Source organism: Pezoporus occidentalis, unplaced genomic scaffold (assembly GCF_034315485.1).
Source record: "Pezoporus occidentalis ecotype Australia unplaced genomic scaffold, CSIRO_AGI_Poc_V1 ctg16, whole genome shotgun sequence".
NCBI classification, from domain to species: Eukaryota; Metazoa; Chordata; class Aves; order Psittaciformes; family Psittacidae; genus Pezoporus; species Pezoporus occidentalis.
The window spans coordinates 399,467-417,689 of NW_026913425.1; the positions used below are offsets into that span (position 1 = coordinate 399,467).

General features: G+C 35.4%; 2 protein-coding genes across 3 annotated transcripts in view; one reads left to right on the top strand and one right to left on the bottom strand.

The window, feature by feature from the left end:
* Nucleotides 1-18,223, bottom strand: part of DIMT1 (DIM1 rRNA methyltransferase and ribosome maturation factor) — a 62,131-nt gene that overhangs the window by 42,635 nt on the left and 1,273 nt on the right. The gene's annotated exons all lie outside the window — the stretch shown is intronic.
* Nucleotides 1-18,223, top strand: part of IPO11 (importin 11) — a 99,187-nt gene that overhangs the window by 33,093 nt on the left and 47,871 nt on the right. The window contains exons 15-25 of the mRNA XM_062612291.1: nt 720-767; nt 1,425-1,530; nt 4,605-4,731; nt 5,818-5,851; nt 6,018-6,058; nt 7,096-7,212; nt 8,445-8,558; nt 11,974-12,089; nt 12,670-12,746; nt 15,760-15,839; nt 16,416-16,496. Of these exons, the coding sequence (XP_062468275.1) occupies nt 720-767; nt 1,425-1,530; nt 4,605-4,731; nt 5,818-5,851; nt 6,018-6,058; nt 7,096-7,212; nt 8,445-8,558; nt 11,974-12,089; nt 12,670-12,746; nt 15,760-15,839; nt 16,416-16,496 (941 nt within the window). The remainder of the gene's footprint in view (nt 1-719; nt 768-1,424; nt 1,531-4,604; nt 4,732-5,817; nt 5,852-6,017; nt 6,059-7,095; nt 7,213-8,444; nt 8,559-11,973; nt 12,090-12,669; nt 12,747-15,759; nt 15,840-16,415; nt 16,497-18,223) is intronic.

Sequence of the window (18,223 nt, forward strand, 5' to 3'; positions counted from 1 at the left end):
CAGACTGGATGAGTAGATTCTGTTAAATAGAAATAAGTACTTACTTTCTGAGAGGACTTTCTGACTTCACAGAACCTCTTCATTGAATACTTCGTGTACATAAGTTTCAGGATAGCTTGCTCTGCTGTGATGTTGGTAGTGGTAAAAGGTTAGTTAGTTTTCCAAGAATTATGGAAGTTAATTCTTCCATGGCAAAAGGTATGCATACACCTTTTTTTCACTCCTGTAGCCCCTGGCAGTAGCTATTTTCGGAAGTTTAAACTGAGAGTTACTGTTCATATACAAGATGATATTAAGAATTCAGTAGTTCTTAAAATTTTGGAAAATCTTTACTTATATGTTGTGAGTACGCATGCAGTCGTGTGTAAAGTGTACAGGAACTAGGTCTAGAACTTTGTTGTAAATAGTACCATGTGGTCAACAATCTTCAGCTATTTGCAAGTTTTGAGTTTGTTCATTTAGAATACATGTTTTGGACTTATTTGCATGTTGCTGTTAAAAATCTTCATCTCTGAAGAAGTCAGTCGAAAATGGGGTCTGAAAGCATTTTAGTATAGTCACTGAAGAAAGTATCAAAACTGAAATAACTGAACTTATGGATAAAATAAAAACGGTGAATTAGACTTGAGTCACAGCATATTTAACGTGTGCAAGTGCAAAGTTACTTATGTTCTTTGTTTTAGTTTTACTTTTTTCCTTATTTTAACTTTGTCTTGTAGGATCTACCAATGTGGAGGATACCAATGCTATATTGATTAAAGATGCCGGTAAATTAAGTTACACTTTATCTTTGAAGTAGCAGAGCTGCTTTTCTGTGTGTGCTTGACTTCTTAGAAATTATGTGAAAAATTTGCAAGATTTTTTTTTTTCCCAAAGACATCTGGAAAATGGGACCTAAATCCTGTTTCTCCTGTCACTTGATGTCAATCTTCACTTCTGCGAAATGCTCATGTAAAAAATATGGTGATGCTTTTTTGCTTTTTACAAAACAAGCCCTCAGGCGAACTCCCTCACTGTCCTGTCCTTTCCCCTCTGCAAATAAATGAGCTACAGTGCTTTCATGGAGGTAGTGTGCCCATTTTACAAATTTTTGTGGCAAAAAAAACCCAGCAAACAAAACAAGCAAAGAGTAGCTACTGGTGGAGCCATTCTGGATGTTAGAGTAAGATCTTCTTTACTTTTATGGGGTTTAGCTATTTTCAAGTGTCTGAAATTTCTTCTGTAATACCTTTCTTTTGCTAAAAGTTCCTCCAGAGTTCCCTCCACCATGGTCTGATTATATCTTTCTTCAGAAAGATATGCTTCAGTTCTGATTCTTTATTATGTTCAGGTAATAAAAAGTGTTGTTTTGTTTTTTGTTAGTCTGATTACTGAGTATTTAAACATTTAAGCAGACAGTAAGCACAACTATTGTTTTTCCCCAGTGTATAATGCGGTTGGATTGGCTGCTTATGAACTATTTGATAGTGTGGATTTTGATCAGTGGTTTAAAAATCAGCTACTGGCAGAACTACAGGTTTCCCATAACAGGTAAACACCTTAGTTTGTTATGCCATCATCATTTAAATATGAATTGTTGATACAAATCTGGTAAGATACAAATAGCATCTAATAATTGCAGACTTGTAAAATACTGTATTTTTAAATGTATTCACTAAATGAGCAGAGATATAAAACATCTGTAGATAACTGATAGTGTCACAGAAATGACAGTGTTTATGACAGCTTATGTTTAAATTACTGTGTTGTGGATACTTCCAGGGTTCTGTAAAAATATTGTAAGTCAATCCTCTTGCGTATATTTGATCATTTAAACAAAGATATTTAGGCCTTATGAGACCCCATAGCCCTGCAGGCAGCAAAGGCCAACTGAGATCTGTGGAAATAATCTCTGTAAAACTGTATTTTAGCCAAACAGAGGTTTTTTTCTTTTTCTTCTCCTTTTTTTTTTTTTTTTTTTAGCACCTCTCCCCGCAGTTTAAATACAAGCGCCCTGTAGCACACTTCATTTAATTTTCCAGCAGTAAAGTGTGGAAGGAAGGATTTGAGTTGTGTTGTCTAGTGTCAATGATTACAAGCTGGTTCTGTATAAAGAAGCCCATCTGCTGTGGGTTTTCCTTCTCATCAAGGTCCCCTTCACTTGGATGACCTTCAGAAGAGTACCTTTTTATTATTTAGTAAATATTGTAGGGTATTTTGAAAGATCATAGGTCAGTTTTGGCATCTCGGTACAGACTGGTCTGTCCATCTCTACAGCTGACTAGAAGACAGTGTTCTTCACTGTTCTTCAAACTGTCACTCTTCCTTCAGAAGTTCACTGACTTCTGTTGTGTCTGCTGATCCTCATCAGATGATTTCCAAATCACCCTTTGATTCTGAATAAGTATGTCCTGTGTTTCTCATCAGAGTCATTAGCAGTGACCCTAATGTCCTTTTAAGAATTCTACTTTGTTTTTTGACCACTTTTGCAGTACATCTTACCAGACATAATTGTCACCTGGAATATAAATTATTTTGTTTGCTAATGCCATTCGTAGCTATAAATTGTAAATTATTTTCCATTATGGGTCACTAGTAGTGTTTTATTTCCAAGTGCCAGTTATAAACACCTTGTAAGTACGTTTCAATTTCATGTAGAATGGAAGATCTTGATGAACTTACAAATAGTAAAATGCTTGTTTTCAGTGTAGTATACTTAAAAATAAATTACTTGCTTTTGGATGTCTAATCTTACTTCAGAGTCGTAGAATAATTGCCACAGTTGTTTACCTGCTGTTTCCTAATGTTTTTATTCTTATAAGTATTTTTTAAATTCTTTTGTACGATCTCAGCTTTATCTTGCTACCTGCCAGTGGTCAAGTACTCTAATTGTTAGGGTAAATGTCAAAGGAGGAGGAAAAATAAGAGATCTTGATCTTGCATATATGATTGATCTGATGTTGTTTTGCCACACCAGCACCAGTCTTTGCATAAAGCTGCAATGGTATCTGTAGCATGGTATCTGGCCATATAGCATATGTAAAACTGATAAAAGTCCTGGTTGATACAGTTGTAATTACGGTTGGGAAGACGCCTGATATAACCATTTGGTTGGCGTTTTAGATACCCCAAGATGAAATCCCTGTAGGGACAGTAACTTGCAGTAGAAATTGTCCAGAAGTTGGAAGCCCTGTTTGCCTGAACTGCTTTTGTTGCCACCATGGCAATAAGGGAGGTGGTGTTAGTAGTTTGAATGGAATGCTTGCTTTAACAACAGCTTCAGGAATACATATGCAGCTCAAATAAAGCAGATACCACCTTCTTCAGATACATTTGATATCACGAGATACCACTTGCTTCAGATACAGCAGGCATCATTAGAGCTGAAAATCCTTGCTCTCACCATGTACTTATGTCATTTAAAACTTTGTGATAGTGGCTTGAAAACTATATAATGCTAATTTCAAGAAAAAACTTAATTTTTTAATATTCTGATTTTTTACAAGGACAAGTATTAGGCAGGAGTGTTCTGAGAGTACAAAACATATTGTTACAGCTTCTGGGGTAAATAGGAGGATATGTTAGTAAGGCAGTGTTTTGTATAAGTCATGCTTCAGCATGGGTTGTTCATGCTTCAGTGCCACTTAGTAAATCTCAAGCAACACTGAAATGTTATTCCTCATTAATTTTCTGGTCCAGTGTAATAATCTGATTTATACATGCTATTTCCACAACTTTCATGTTCTGTGAAGGTGTTCTTTGTTAACTGTGGGAATGTTTAATAAATCACACTTAATAAAATGTAAAGAAGCCTCAGTAACTTCAGTTTAAATTGTGGTCTTGATGGCTTCCAAGGTAGCCATGAAAAAAATAGGGTAACAAGGGAAAATAATCATTAGGCAAAATTCTGTGAACAGGGTTAATCTTCCCTGACTTTCTATATCTTCAAGTTAACCATTAAAATCTGAACTACTCTTCCTGGTAATCTTTTATAATCTGTGGAAAAAAGCAGCAGCTGTACAGAATGCTTTTCTCAATCATTATGTTAGGCAGTTCAGCTTGTTCTGGTTCTTACTTTTTCCATTTGACTCTAAAGCTGATTGATTTGTGCACTTGTTGCAGCAGTGCTGCAAGATTAGGTAATATCAGTTCTTAGAATAGTTTTAGATTGATGACATGACCAATGCAGTACTTAAGTTTGCATTTTTTAAATTGTATCTGGCCTGAAATTTTGAGTATAAATGGAATGTCAAGGAAATCGCTGGAAACTATGGTGAAAGCAGTAGACTCCATGATGGCAGTAATAAAATGCATTTTTAGTTTCTTTTATTGTTTTTTATGTGCAGAATTAACTCTCTCTAGTGAGACCTTCAAGATTCAGCCATTTGGAATGAAAGCTATCCTTTTCCCAATTAAGTTGGTGTTTCCTGAGCCTTCTAGTGAAGAATTTTGAAAGAGATTTCTGTGCTAAAGTTTCAAAATTGGTCTTTCAAAATAAGTATGTTAATAATTCTTTTGGGGAGTAATGTCTTCCTAGTGATTCTTACATTTCTTTTTCTCTGAAATGTTCTAGAACAGCAGGTATAATGAGTTAATGAGTACCATTTTTTTCCTACTTTTTAAAGATATAAGCCAATACGCCGACGAGTAATTTGGCTGATTGGGCAGTGGATTTCTGTAAAATTTAAATCAGACTTGAGACCTGTGTTATATGAGACAATTTGTAACTTACTTCAAGACCAGGACTTAGTGGTAAGTATAAATAAGTAATGTTTTGGATTATACTTTTGTTCTGTAAACACAGATGAAACATAAATACCATACCTTGTGTAAACTTGTTTGGAAATTTCGTAACATCACACCTTAAAGTCTGTCATGGCTTGCAAAAGATAATCTGTTGGGAAATTGCAGGGTCTTTAATTGTGGAGATGTTGAACAGTAACTTCAAAGACATTAAATGAGCCGTTACCATGTTAAAATGATGACTTCAGTGGGAAAATAAATAGCAATAGCAAGTCTGTTTTTTTTTTTTTACATGAAGAAAAATATGAAGTGTCTTGAGATAAATAATTAATCAACAAATAAACACTGTGTAGATAAAACAGGGTTATTCTGTGACTGGTTTCTGCAACATACAGTATTACTTAAGTATAAACATAGTTATCTGCTAGCAGAATATTCGGCATTTGTTGCTAAGTTGGTTGAGTACAATTCTGGGGTTTTAAGCTACAATTTCAGTTTACCAGTGGATGAGGTAAATGAGAAACTGTTTTCATAATTGCTTAAAAATAAAAGCAACAGAAACAAAGCAACCTATCAGCCAAAAAATAGATCAAGAAACCTAGCTAGTTTGTTAGTAAAATATTAGGAATTGGCAGTCATGTTATTTCTGTGATTCCAGATAGCTTAATCTCCTTCTGTGTTAAGTGGCTGTTTTCAATTAATGTTCAGTGAACATTCAACAGGGAAGGACATGCTCACTTACTGCGTTTTTGTGATTCTGTGCTTTTTGAATGACATCAGTCCCAAGCTAAACTCCTTCTCTATTGCAGGAGTTTTCATCAAAGCCTAGATATCTTCTTGTTTAATTCTTTCTTAAAGGTTTTACCTGAGTAGTTTCTCCATGTGGTACTACTTTAGCAATGTCAAATAAAATGTAAAGGGTCCTAAATGAAAGCAGATGAAAATATTTATGTTGAACTAACTACATTTCCTAGAGGATGACAGAACACATAGAATGATTCAGTTGCCAAACTAATAACAGATTCAGTATTGCCAGGCATTATGTTGATAATCAAAATGATGTGTGAGTGATGCTTACTGACTTCTATCTTTAAGGTCCGTATTGAGACAGCTACGACACTGAAGTTAAATATCCTTTTATTGGCAAAGATGTTTGATTAGCTCTTCAGTCAAAGTTACTGGAAAATAATTTAAATTCTTTACATCATATTTTTTGTTTATCCATTTAATATTTGCTTATTTGAGTCTTATATCCATCTGCAATCTGTATTATTTTTCCTTAATTTTTTTTTTACCTGTAGATGACTTTGAGTTCAGAACTGACCAGTTCTTACCGGTAAGAGCATTTATATCTTCATATTGTGGTGAGCAGATAGATAATTGTTTTCCAATTTCATTTTAAACCACACTGTTTTGTAATCAGTGTGTGTGTGTGTATGTTTTAGGGTTTGGGTTGGTTTGTTTGTCTTTTTAACTTCATAGGCCAAAACATGTAAAGCCCCCTATTGCTGCTGTTAAGGTTGCTATTGTGCAGTATGCAGACTGACAATTCAAAGCTTTTAGTATTATGACTATTACAGCTTCCTAGGATTGTGCTCAGTACTACATATACTATAAGTTACCAGATGGTAAGTTTCTTCATGCTAAGACAATATGAATGCTGTCTTTAAGAAATATGTCTCAACACCAATGTGACTTGCCAGTTTAACTGTTTCACAGATTACTTTCTGACCTGCTGTTTCACACAAATATTAAATACAAGTGTGTGGTTAAAACAGCACCTTAAAAATACAGACTTTTACTGATCTCTTATGTATGTGTTCTTTACAGTGGTCATTACTGATGTCATTAAACAATGAAGTGTTAGCTATAAATATAGCAAAGACTTACTTTGGTCACTCAAACTTAGTAGGTGCTTTTTCTTATTGTTTGATTGACTTCCATGTTAATCGCAACTCTCTTGAGAATAAACATCAAAAATGTACATCTGCACAGTAGACATGGGAGCTTTTTAAGAGTTCGCTTACAGTTCAATGTATGAATTTTATCTACTGACCCAAAAGCTGAAAGACTGTACCTTGCTTTGACCCTAACAAAGTGCTGCTTCTGGAAAGATGGCCTTCAGCTTTATAGTATTTTATCTGTGAAGTCATGCTTACACTCATCAAAACATGACAGTAATGTATGTTCAAAATGATCGCATTTGAACTGTTATGTAAGAATGTATTTGAATTTTTTTATCTTGTTTAGGCAAATGAAACAACATTTTACATACTTCATAAGTATCTTTCAAAGTTCATAGATGTGTTAGAGTTATAAGCGTACAATTTTATTTTTGATGGTCTAATATGTAGTTGTTTACTTTGCTTTTAGTATCTGGAATCCATGTTTACACTGCTCTTTAAACTACTTCAGGAAGTAACAGAATGTGACACCAAAATGCATGTTCTTCATGTTCTGTCTTGTGTGATTGAAAGAGTCAATATACAGGTATTTTTTTATAGATTTCAGTGCTGGCTTTGTACTAACAACACAGGGGAGGACTTGGTGGTTTTGGCTTATACAAAAATCGATTAACAGACTGGTTATTGTTATGGTAGATGGCTGCATTGTTTGTGTTATTTGAGTCTCTCTTCACTTTCAGTTCTCAGTTATCTTTTGTGTAAAATGTTCCTGCTCAGTTACTACTTAATTTACTATATTTTTTTTTTGTATTGACATGTTTTAGAATACAGAAAGATTTTAATTGCTTATTACATTTCCTGCAATTTTCTTTTTTTTGTTGTAATTTATTCTAATTGTCTCATCTTAGATCTGAACTAGTATTTTATTAGATTTTACATATTAAAAGAGGCATTTTGGGAGACAAAATGCTTTGCACTCCTAGAGACTGTGCAGTTGAATTTGTAATCTGTTACCTGATAGCGATCACAGTTGTCTATACAGCACTGTCCTTAACTGCATTAAAAGTTTCAAGTCCACATTATGAATTTGTCAGTACTTCCTTCAGCTTGTATATAAAGAAATTGAGGATGTTTTTACAGAATTAAAAAATGAATTGTTGACTGGTTTTGTGACTTTTTTTTTTCTTTTGCATTTTTTTCATTGTTACTATATTAAGAACAGAGATAATGCCTGGGGTTGAGCTTATCTCCTTTTTCCACAAGTAATCCTGTTTTAGAGCCAAATCAAGCTTTCCTAATTGTCCGTTGCAGGAAAAGTCAACGTAACAGTAGATTTCCCTGGATTTTAGATCAACTAGATAAGCAGCATTAAAAAACTATTTGAGAAAGAGCCTTAGAGTCTGTTTAGGTTAATTTCTAATTAAATACTTTAGAAGACTAAAGGTTAACCTTTTAGTATGGTAGAGTGTAGAAAACAGATAGTTTGGGACCAGCCTCTGGAGATTATGTAGTCCCGCCCTTGCTCAAAAGATTGAGAACTTCAGAGGTTGTGTTCTCTGTTTAGTACTTAAGCCTGATTGCCATCCACAAATGTTATTATAAGTAGTATGCGCGTTTCAAACTACTGTGCAGTCAAAAGTTCCTTTAGTCACAGAGTATGGAATATAGTGTTTTAGGAAGAGGAAAGAGGAGTAAATTAAAGCAAACTCTGTATTTGTACTGTGACAAAAGCTCTTAAGTATTTCAGAAATTTATGCTTGGGATAAATTAATGGCCCTGTTCACGCATTGAAAAACAAGTTTGTGTTCTGAACTTCAGATACAACCGTATGTAGGATGCTTGGTTCAGTATTTACCACTCCTTTGGAAACAGAGTGAGGAGCACAATATGCTGCGGTGTGCCATTCTAACCACCCTAATCCATCTTGTCCAGGTAAGGTGTCAGAATCACATAAATGCGGTCAGTGTCTCCCAGAGTTCTCTCTCAGACATGTGTACATGTTCTCTGTGTGTGTATATATATGTAGGTAAAATTAAGGTATAATTGAGTTTTACAGGCTATTTCTAAATGCTGTTCAGCCTTACATGACTGTACAAGACATGGTTCTCTAATAATGAAAGTAAAGGTGACTAATACTAAGAACTTAATGTTTTTTTTTTTTCCTGTGGTTTGTTAAGTAAAGCAGTTCTTTACACAAATTTGCTTGTGTTCTGGGAGGTTTTTGTTCTTAAACCTATAACCGAGCCACCTTTAGTGACTTTATAGTCTACGTGAAAAAGCTTGTTCTGGCTTCCTGTTTTCCAGCTGGCATTAGGAGTGTCTGTCTCTTCTTAGAGTCGTTATGTATGGTCTAGACTTGAATCTTCAGAATAGGCACATCTTTTAGCTCCCAAGGGCATTGGGTTTTCTGTTTGGTTTTTCTTCCTGTGAAGATGAGCCATTGTAAAATCATAGGCTAAGATATGGGCCACCACAACAAGCTTCTCTTAGATGGCTGTTTAAATTTACATCAAATGTTTTTTGTTTAACTCATAACTGTTCAGTTTAAAGTCCTACAAGGGTGGTGTTGGCATTGACTCATCATGGTTCATCTTGTTTATTTATAATTCCAAGCCTTTTATTATTGCTGTTTTTATCATTACCTTCCTACTGCATGACCTCTTGTAGTTTTTATGACCTTTTGCAATGATATCTGCAACTTTTTCTTATAGCATATGAAGAAAAAATTATTCTATCCCTTCTTAAATTCCTGGCTTCTGTGCTGTTCTCTTCTGTTCACGTTATATGAAATAGAGATACTAGCACCTCTGAACTGCTTGCTTTGTTAAGTATTGGATTTGCGTCACATCCTGTTATTTGTATTTCAATTTTTGATTATTTTTTTTCTTTGAGAATTACCTGTGCTCATGATTTTCATTTAGCTATACTTGAATATCTGCTTTTTCATGTCTATGTGACAACTGAATGGTCAGGACTATTAGAAGGTCTTTGAGGCAGGGACTGTCACCTCACCTTTGTTTGTGACTGTGGCTTCCAATAAGTGATAGTAATACCGCAAACAGAGGTGAACATAGTGATTCTCAGACCACTGTTTTTCTGCAGGCTTTTGTAGGTACTTTTTTTCGTGTCTTGTAGGAAACTATCCTTTCCAAAATATATTGCTTGTGTTTATCAACATTAGGTTTCATTTGCCCACAGTTGTGTGTTTTTTTAAAATTGTTTAGTTAATGCTTTACAGTTCTCAAAACTGGCTTGGATGGATGTACTCTTCTGATGGGCTGCGGCCAAGTATATGAGGTTCAACAAGGCTCAGTTGCAGGTCCTTCACTTGGGTCACAACAACCCGTGCAATGCAACAGGCTTGAGGAAGAGTGGCTGGAAAGCTGCCTGGTGGAAAAGGACCTGGGGGTGTTGGTTGACAGCCAGCTGAACATGAGCGAGCTTGTGAACCAGGCAGCCAAGAAGGCCAACAGCAACCTGGCCTATATCAGCAATAATATGGCCAGCAAGGCCAAGGAAGTTATCATCCCTATGTACTGGGTGCTGGTGAGGCTGCACCTTGAATTCTGTGTTCAGTTTTCAGCAAGCATTGAGGTGCTGGAGCCTGTGCAAAGAAGAGCAATAAAGTTGGTGAAGGGTCTGGAGTATAAGTCTTGTGAGAAATAGCTGAGAGAACTGTGGTTCTATAGCCTGGAGAGAAGGATACTAAGGAGGGACGTTATTGCTCTTTACAACTACCTGAAAGGAGATTGTAGTGAGGTGAGGCTCGGTTCTTCTCCCAGGGAACAAGCGATAGGATGAGAGAAGATTGCTTTGAGTTGCAACAAGGGAGGTTTAGATTGGATGTTAGGAAAGATTTCTTCCCCAAAATGTTTGTCAAGCATTGGAACAAGCTACCCAGGCAAACATTTGAGTCACCATCCCTAGACATATTTAAAAGATGTGTAGATGTTGACAGGCTGATAGAGTTGGACTAGTTCAGCCTGGAGAAGAGAAGGCTCTGGGGAGACCTCATAGCAGCCTTCAGTACCTAAAGGGGGCTTACAGAACATCTTACAAGGGCATCTAGTGAAAAGATGATGGGGAATACTTTCAAGCTGAAAGAGGATAGATTTAGATTGGACCTTAGGAAGAAATTCTTCACTGGGAGGATACTGAGGCACTGGCACAGGTTGCCCAGGGAACTTGTGGATGGCAGTGTTCAAGGCTGGGTTGGATGGGTCTGAGTAACCTGGTGTAGTGGAAGGTGCTCCTGCTCATGCAAGAGGGTTAGGACTAGATGATTTTTAAGGTCACTTCCAACCCAAACCATTCTGTGAAGCACATGACTAAAGATAGTAAGAGGATAGTATTTCAGAGTTTTAACAGTGGAGAAAATGTGGAAGGGAAATGAGTAGACATTACAGATACAGGAATAATTAGTGTTCTTTTAAAAGTTGAGTTAGTTCAAACAAAGAGAAAATATATTTTCGCAATGAATAAAATGTGGAACTTTTGTTACTGGCCTCTGTGGAGTCCAGAAGTATAGCTGGACACAAAGAGATCAGACAAATTATGGAAGATTCTTTTTCTTGTAAGACAAGGCTGTTTAAATAAATAATTCCTCAAATAAGCCTTAACTTACACACATCAAATAATTTTAACTTAACAGTTTCCAAATATAGTAACCATAAAGTAGCATTCAACTAGCATCAGTTCACTTAAGTGGTCATAATAAAATAAGGATTACTTTTAATTTATGATTAGTTTTAATAATAGATTTTTTTTTTTTTTAAATTAGGTTATCTTACTGAATGATTGCTGAAAAGAATTCTTTACTCCTCATTCTTGGGAAGACATCTTCATGTATAGCACTTGGATCTATAAATCACTGTCATCAGTCTGTGAACTGTTTAGTAGCAATGAAAACAAACCCTTCTCCTGGTTCTTAGAATATGTCAAAAGATTTATTATGTTATAAGGTCTAAAGAATAATTCTTTTATTGATCTTTAAAATATTTTATTCTGCATCTAGTCATTTAGCTGTGACTTTGCTCAAAGAGAGACGCTGGGGAATGTTTTTATGAATGTGCATTGTTCATAACTTTTTTTTCCCCACACCATTGATAAGCTGTTTTTGGGGTTTTTTTTTTGGGGTTTTTTTTTTTTTTTTCAAAAAATTGACAATTTTCTCAAGACATATTGTTAGTGTAAGAGCAGGAGTACCAGACTGTTGTATGAAATGGATAGAAGTTCAACCTTTGATTCCTTGAATGAATGTTTACGGTATGCAGCAGCACAGATCTTTTTCAGTGCTACTTTTTAAATGCTTGATTTGAGGTTTTTGACGTATTTATTTACTTCACAGGGACTCGGAGCTGACAGCAAAAATCTCTATCCTTTTCTACTTCCAGTTATTCAGCTAAGTACTGATGTTACTCAGCCTCCACATGTCTATCTTCTGGAAGATGGTTTAGAGTTGTGGTAAGAATGTTCCTTATCAGTTTCTTATTTTAAAAAGGTATACTTGTATTCTTAAAAGTAAAAAAGCTTTGAATGTATTAGGAATTTGTTGTTGTTAACTTACCTTGACATCATCTATATCATACCTGTTCTCAGAAGAGATGCAATTAGGAAGTTAATAAAACAAACAAAAATAACTGAGTAGGCTAACCCATTTTCAGGCAGTTGAAAGCGAAGATACTGTTTTGTTGCGATAATGAACAGCAAGACAAGAAGTCTAGACTCACTAAAATGTGCATGCTAAACTAAGTCTGATGTCCTTCATTTTGAGATCACAATGGCCCAGTGATTCTCAGAGCTGGTTGCCTGGAGGAGATGGTGAGTTTACAGGAATAGAATGTGGAAGTTATCTTCCAGATCTCAAGATACTTGATGACTGAACACAAAACAAGTGTTAATTTGAAATATGTTTGTAGTAATTATCACACATTATTTAAGGATCATATAGGTGATTACTGAGAGTTAGTGTTTTAATTCTGTCAGAATGATAGCTCAATGTTATTGATAGGTGATTTAAATGTTTTCTTTAATTTCTTCTTAGGTTAGTGACATTGGAGAATAGTCCATATCTCACACCTGAGCTCCTGAGAATATTTCAGAACATGTCTGCCCTTCTTGGTACGTCTATTACAAATAAAATGTCTGTGTGTTTTTTCTACTGCTTGTCTTCTTGTTCATGCTGCTTCATGTTGTTCACGTTGAGTATTGCTGCTGCAGGTACAAGAACTAAGGGAACTTGCAAAGGTGTAACTATTACAGGTTTTTATTGTTTGACTTTCACACTGTTTTTAGTATTTATTATCTATTTAGCCTAGATATTTTTTAATAAATTGAAGCTGCTTTATACCCAAAAGATAAGAAAAACTTAAGTTTATAATTGGGGGGGGGGGGGGGGAGGGGTGTGGAGGGTGTGGGTTAAGTTTGTTTTTTTTTAAAGTCCTTGAAATTTAACACCACATTTGCAACTTTTAGTGATATTGATTATATAGTATACTTGCCTGTTCTGCTACAACCAGAGCAAAACTTCCAGTATTAGTTTTTTCCATTATTCAGTTTCCATTATTCAGTCCAAGAGTATTGGTCAAGCAGCACTAAAATTAAAAGCACTAGTTTTGCCTGTGTTGTTGACAATATAGAAACTTATTAATGAGAATTAAGACTTGGTGCTTAGGAAATATTGATATTTTGGATGCTTTCGTTTTGCAATTAAAGGGAGCATAAAAATTTTGTAGTTTAATTTTATTATCTAAACATGGTTTTGTTTAATTAAATCTTCAGCTGTGCTTTTGTAGGTTGTGAAGCTAATATAGCAAATTGATTCATTTTTTTTTTAAAGGAATGTGTTCATAAAATTTTAGAAGTTGGCTTTTTAATTAATTATTGTTTTCAGTCCTTAATACTTTATAGGTCAATGGAAAGTTACATCATGGTGGGTAGATGCACCCAGATGATGCCTTCTGTTACTTCCCTGTGTATACTAGATTTCTAATGACAAAACTGCTCTAGAAAGTAGATTTCTGTACTGTTTTTTTTTATTAAATTCAAGAGCTGGGTTCTGTAGCTGCCAAATACTATTTGCTTTTGTTTATATCTACACACATACCCTTCTTCCTTTTTGTTCTGTATTAGTAGTAGATAGTATCTCCTACAGGAAGCTTGCACCATTGGAATGGTTGTGATTTTCATAGTTCTGTCACACTGCTGATCTGCTTGAATTAAATTCAGAAGTACTCTGTATTTGTGACTTGTTTACATTTCCTACTGCTGTGTTCTCCCCACCCAGTCCTCCCTAGTCTTTATGTGATGCTTTCCTGGGTAGAGATGACTATGAATGAAAAACCTTGGCATACTCTTCTAACAAAAGGTGGAGATATTCAGGACTGCTCTACACTTGTGACAATTTCTTTGTTTTATGAATGAACCTTGCAGAAGAGTGATGCTTTCCTTTGGAAAAAAAAATATCAAGAGAATGTTCCTTGTTCTGAAAAATCAAATTTGTTGTATGGTGCTGCTAGAGCAAGTAGTACAGTTCTATATTTATCTCACCTGTTTTCTCCTTCTGGCGTGAAATAACTTCTTGCAATTTTGCTACCCACACTTTCACCTTTGTAGTGTTTATTACAGAATCACAGAATGGAAAGCACTTTATGTTTATGTGACCATGTCTTTACAATTTGTCTACTGCATCAGTGTCTGAAACTTAAAACCAAACAAAGCCAAATACCTCTAGAGAGAATGCAGTAATTTCAAGAAATGTACAATACTAGTAATATGCTACTAAAGCTAATTTAGAGAACTATTGGAATTTTTTAATGAGGCTATTGGATGGGTAGGTGAAAAATAATCTCTTTTTGGAGTCAAGATATGTAAATATTCAAAATACATGATGAGAAGACATGTCCTGTCCAAGCTCTGAGATATGAAAGTACTCGAGGCTTTCAAAGCTGTCCAATGGCCACGTCAGATAGCAGGAGTATTAGTTTTCTTTCTAGTGGGAAGGGAAAGAAGAGAAACTGCTAAAACTTTCCAGAACTTTTCAGATATTGTAATGGAAAACATTAGTGTTTTCAAAAAAAAGCCATAGTTTCTGTCGTGATATTTTATGTGGAAGTTTTTCTATGTAAGTGTCACTAGGTGTAAGCAAACATTCCATACAGGTTGTGTTCATATAAGCTATGGATGATATACCAGTTCTTAGCCAGCTGCTAGTGTTAGTTTAATCTGGTAAGGAATTTTGTTTAAAACTTATATAAAAGTAGTTTCCTCTTAGCTCTCAATGGTGATTTTACTGGAATATTGATAAAAGGTGGGGGAGAAGTCCACTTACCTTGCTAAGAATAGTCTGCTTCCCAAACTGGCTTTAAGAAAATTTAGCAAGCCCTTTCAAAGTTTTTTGGTCTTCTCTTGTTCTCATCAATAAGGGCTGCTGGCTTTCTGCAACTATGCGAAAATTTGAAACCTTTTGTGTGAATTGTGTGATACCTTAGCTGTGAATTGTGTTTACAGATGTTCTGGGTGATTTTTTTTTTTTAACAGTCTTACAGGTACTGCCTGAGGATATGTCTTTTTTTCTCTTTGAACTGCTGTTGTACACCATCTCCTGTCTCTTAAATGGTTATGCTTTCCTTACTGAAATACTCAAGGTATGGCCTAAAGTTCAGCGTGTTTGTCCAAAAGCTCAGTGGTGTTTGATATGCCACCTGGGTCAGAAGAGCAGAACTCCAATCTTTACTTCACACTTTCTACTCAGTATTTACTGTGATTCCGATGTGAGAGAGATCATTTATTGGTAATTGCAGCTCTCTTTAGTGTGTGTTTCATTTGTTCTGTCTTTAATATCCTCTTAGCCCACTGTCATATCCAAAATTTTTTTTTTTTTTTTTTTAGCATTGATCATAGGATTTCTTGTACTTCCATTTGAGAACATGAGAGCTGTTGCCATCCCTCTTTTGTTATTGTGGCTGGCAGGGAGACTGAACATGAATAGTACTGAATCAAAGATAACTTTTTTCTGTTTGTAGGCATCTGGCACTTAAAAGCTGTGTGAGGACAAAGACTTCAAGAAGTGAATTGTTTTAGTTGTACTTCAGTGTGGTGATGAGCTTCTGAATTGTGATTTCTTTTTTTCCAGAGCTGAGTTCAGAAAACCTCAAAAATTGCTTTAAGATCATCAATGCTTATATTTTCTTATCATCATCAGAATTTTTACAGGTATGTTACCATTATATAAAGATTCATATTAGCATCTTAGTTCTCTACTGGCAAACTGGTTTTTCTCTCATGTTGGAAAACCTCGTGCACACAAACATTGATACTCTTATGTATATGCAAGCGTATTGTTCTCATGTTAGATCCTTATGGCATATGGTGGACACTCAAATCAATTTGAGAAATATTATTATTTTGTATTAATGTTTTGCCAATTGATTTAGTACTTTGGTACCTGGAAAGGTCCTATGTGGAGCAGTAGTAGTTATTCCTATCAAATTAAAATGATCAGCATAAATTCTAGCAGGAACAGAACTAGAGACATTAAGACTTGTTCCCACTCCTTCTTCATTAGAAATTTCATTGAGATTGATGTTTTAAAAAAAACCTTAATGTTGAAAACCAACAAAATGCTTAGATTTTAATTAGTTCAGGAAAGAAGAGCATTTTAGTAAATACGATCTTTGAAGAAAAGCTGTGTCTTTGGATATATGTAGTCCCTGATCTCTTGAGTTTTGAGAAATTATTTGTAGATATAAAACATGTTTGCATAATACCTTCTTTTTCGTTTAATTTCAGATGTATGCTTCAGTCTTATGCCAGTCATTTTGTAGCCTTTTGAAGGACATAACTACTGAAGGTCAAGTTCAAGTTTTGAAGGTATAGTTAAAAATAATGCCAGATACTCAGCTCTGTTAATTTTGCTACTGTTTTTTGTTTGATTTTTTAAGTTAGAGTAATATTTTAAAGTACAGTGAATGCAGAACATGTGGAAGGAAACAGTTCATTTAGCACACATTGACACTTGGAATCAGTGGTGTTTTAAACTACATATTTAAAGCGTGTGCATGTGTATATAGAGTGCTTATACACACATATATTTTTTAAGAGTGTTACTTTACCCAAGAGAAGGTTAGTACAACCTTAAATGGAGCACTCTAAAAGATAATTATCTAACACACTGTTCCTCTGCAGTGCTTTCATTACTTGTGATTCCTGTATTGTCCTTAAGTAATGAGTTCTAAGGTAGTTTGAGTCCTCTTTGTGTAGACGATTTTAGACTAAGAGTCCCTGATGTCTCTCCCACTTGATTATTTTCTAGATTACCAGAGAAAGGTGGTTAGTGAGGGCTTAGATCTTTATGAAATTAGCTTGTTCTACAGCCTGACAGCAGCACACTTAAACAGTCAGATGACTGATCACTGCATTGTGAAGATAATGGTGTTTACAGAAAATCTTAAAAGCACTGAGGTGCAAAATAAGAATTGTGTTTGGGTCAAAGTAACTTAATTTAATCTTTGGCTATCAGTGGACTCATCAAAGTTGTAGAAAGCTAATCAAAGTTGGCCATTTGTAATTGAATTTCAGAGTGGAAAAGAGTAGCACAGTATAGCACAAATACACCTCTAATTACAAAGTAAAAGGGCAAAATCAATCTGATTAATGAGTTTCAAGGGTTATCCAAATTCAGTTTTCATATTGGTTCAAAATTCAGAAAAAAAAAATTATTCGGACAAAAACATAACATTAAGAAATGATTCAACCCTAAAGTCAAAATTGTAGTTATGTGTTAATAATCCAGGTTCATTTTCAGTGTTCCTAATAAAAATGTACAAACGTAATTATCTAATTGCTGTATCTAGCCATCCAGATCTGAGTTTTGTCTGTTACCCCATCAATCAGTATTAATCCCTTTGCTAATACAAACAATAATAGTATTATATCTGCTAATTTTTTAACATTAGTTTTCCTTACCAGTGTTCAATACCACTAAAAACAGTAATACAGTTCAACTTTTGTAACTGCACATCTGAAAAACTGGCAAGATATGTAATAAGTCTGGTGATTCTTACGCTCTAATCCGCTCTCGTGAGACCCCACCTGCAGTACTGCATTCAGCTCTGGGGCCCCTAGCACAGGAGGGATGTGGACCTGCTTGAGGAAGTTCAGAGGAAGCCACTAAGATGCTCAGAAGGCTGGATCAGGATCACCTCTGCAATGAAGATAGGCTGAGAGAGCTGGACTTCTTCAGCCTGGAGAAGAGAAGGTTTTGGGGTCTCCTTATAGCAGCCTTTTAGTACCTAAAGGCAGCCTACAGGAAATCTGGAGAGGGACTCTTCATGAGGGAGTGTAGGGATAGGACAAGGGGAATAGCTTCAGGTTGAAAGAGAGTAGACTTAGATTGGACATTAGGAAGAAATTCCTCACAATGAGGGTGGTGAGGCGCTGGCACAGATTGCCCAGGGAAGTTGTAGCTGCCCCATCCCTGGCAGTGTCCTAGGCCAGGCTGGGTGAGGCTTTGAGCAACTGCATCTAGTGGAAGGTATCCCTGCTTATGGCAGGGAAGTTGAAACTATATGACCTTCAAGATCTCTTCCAACCCAAAC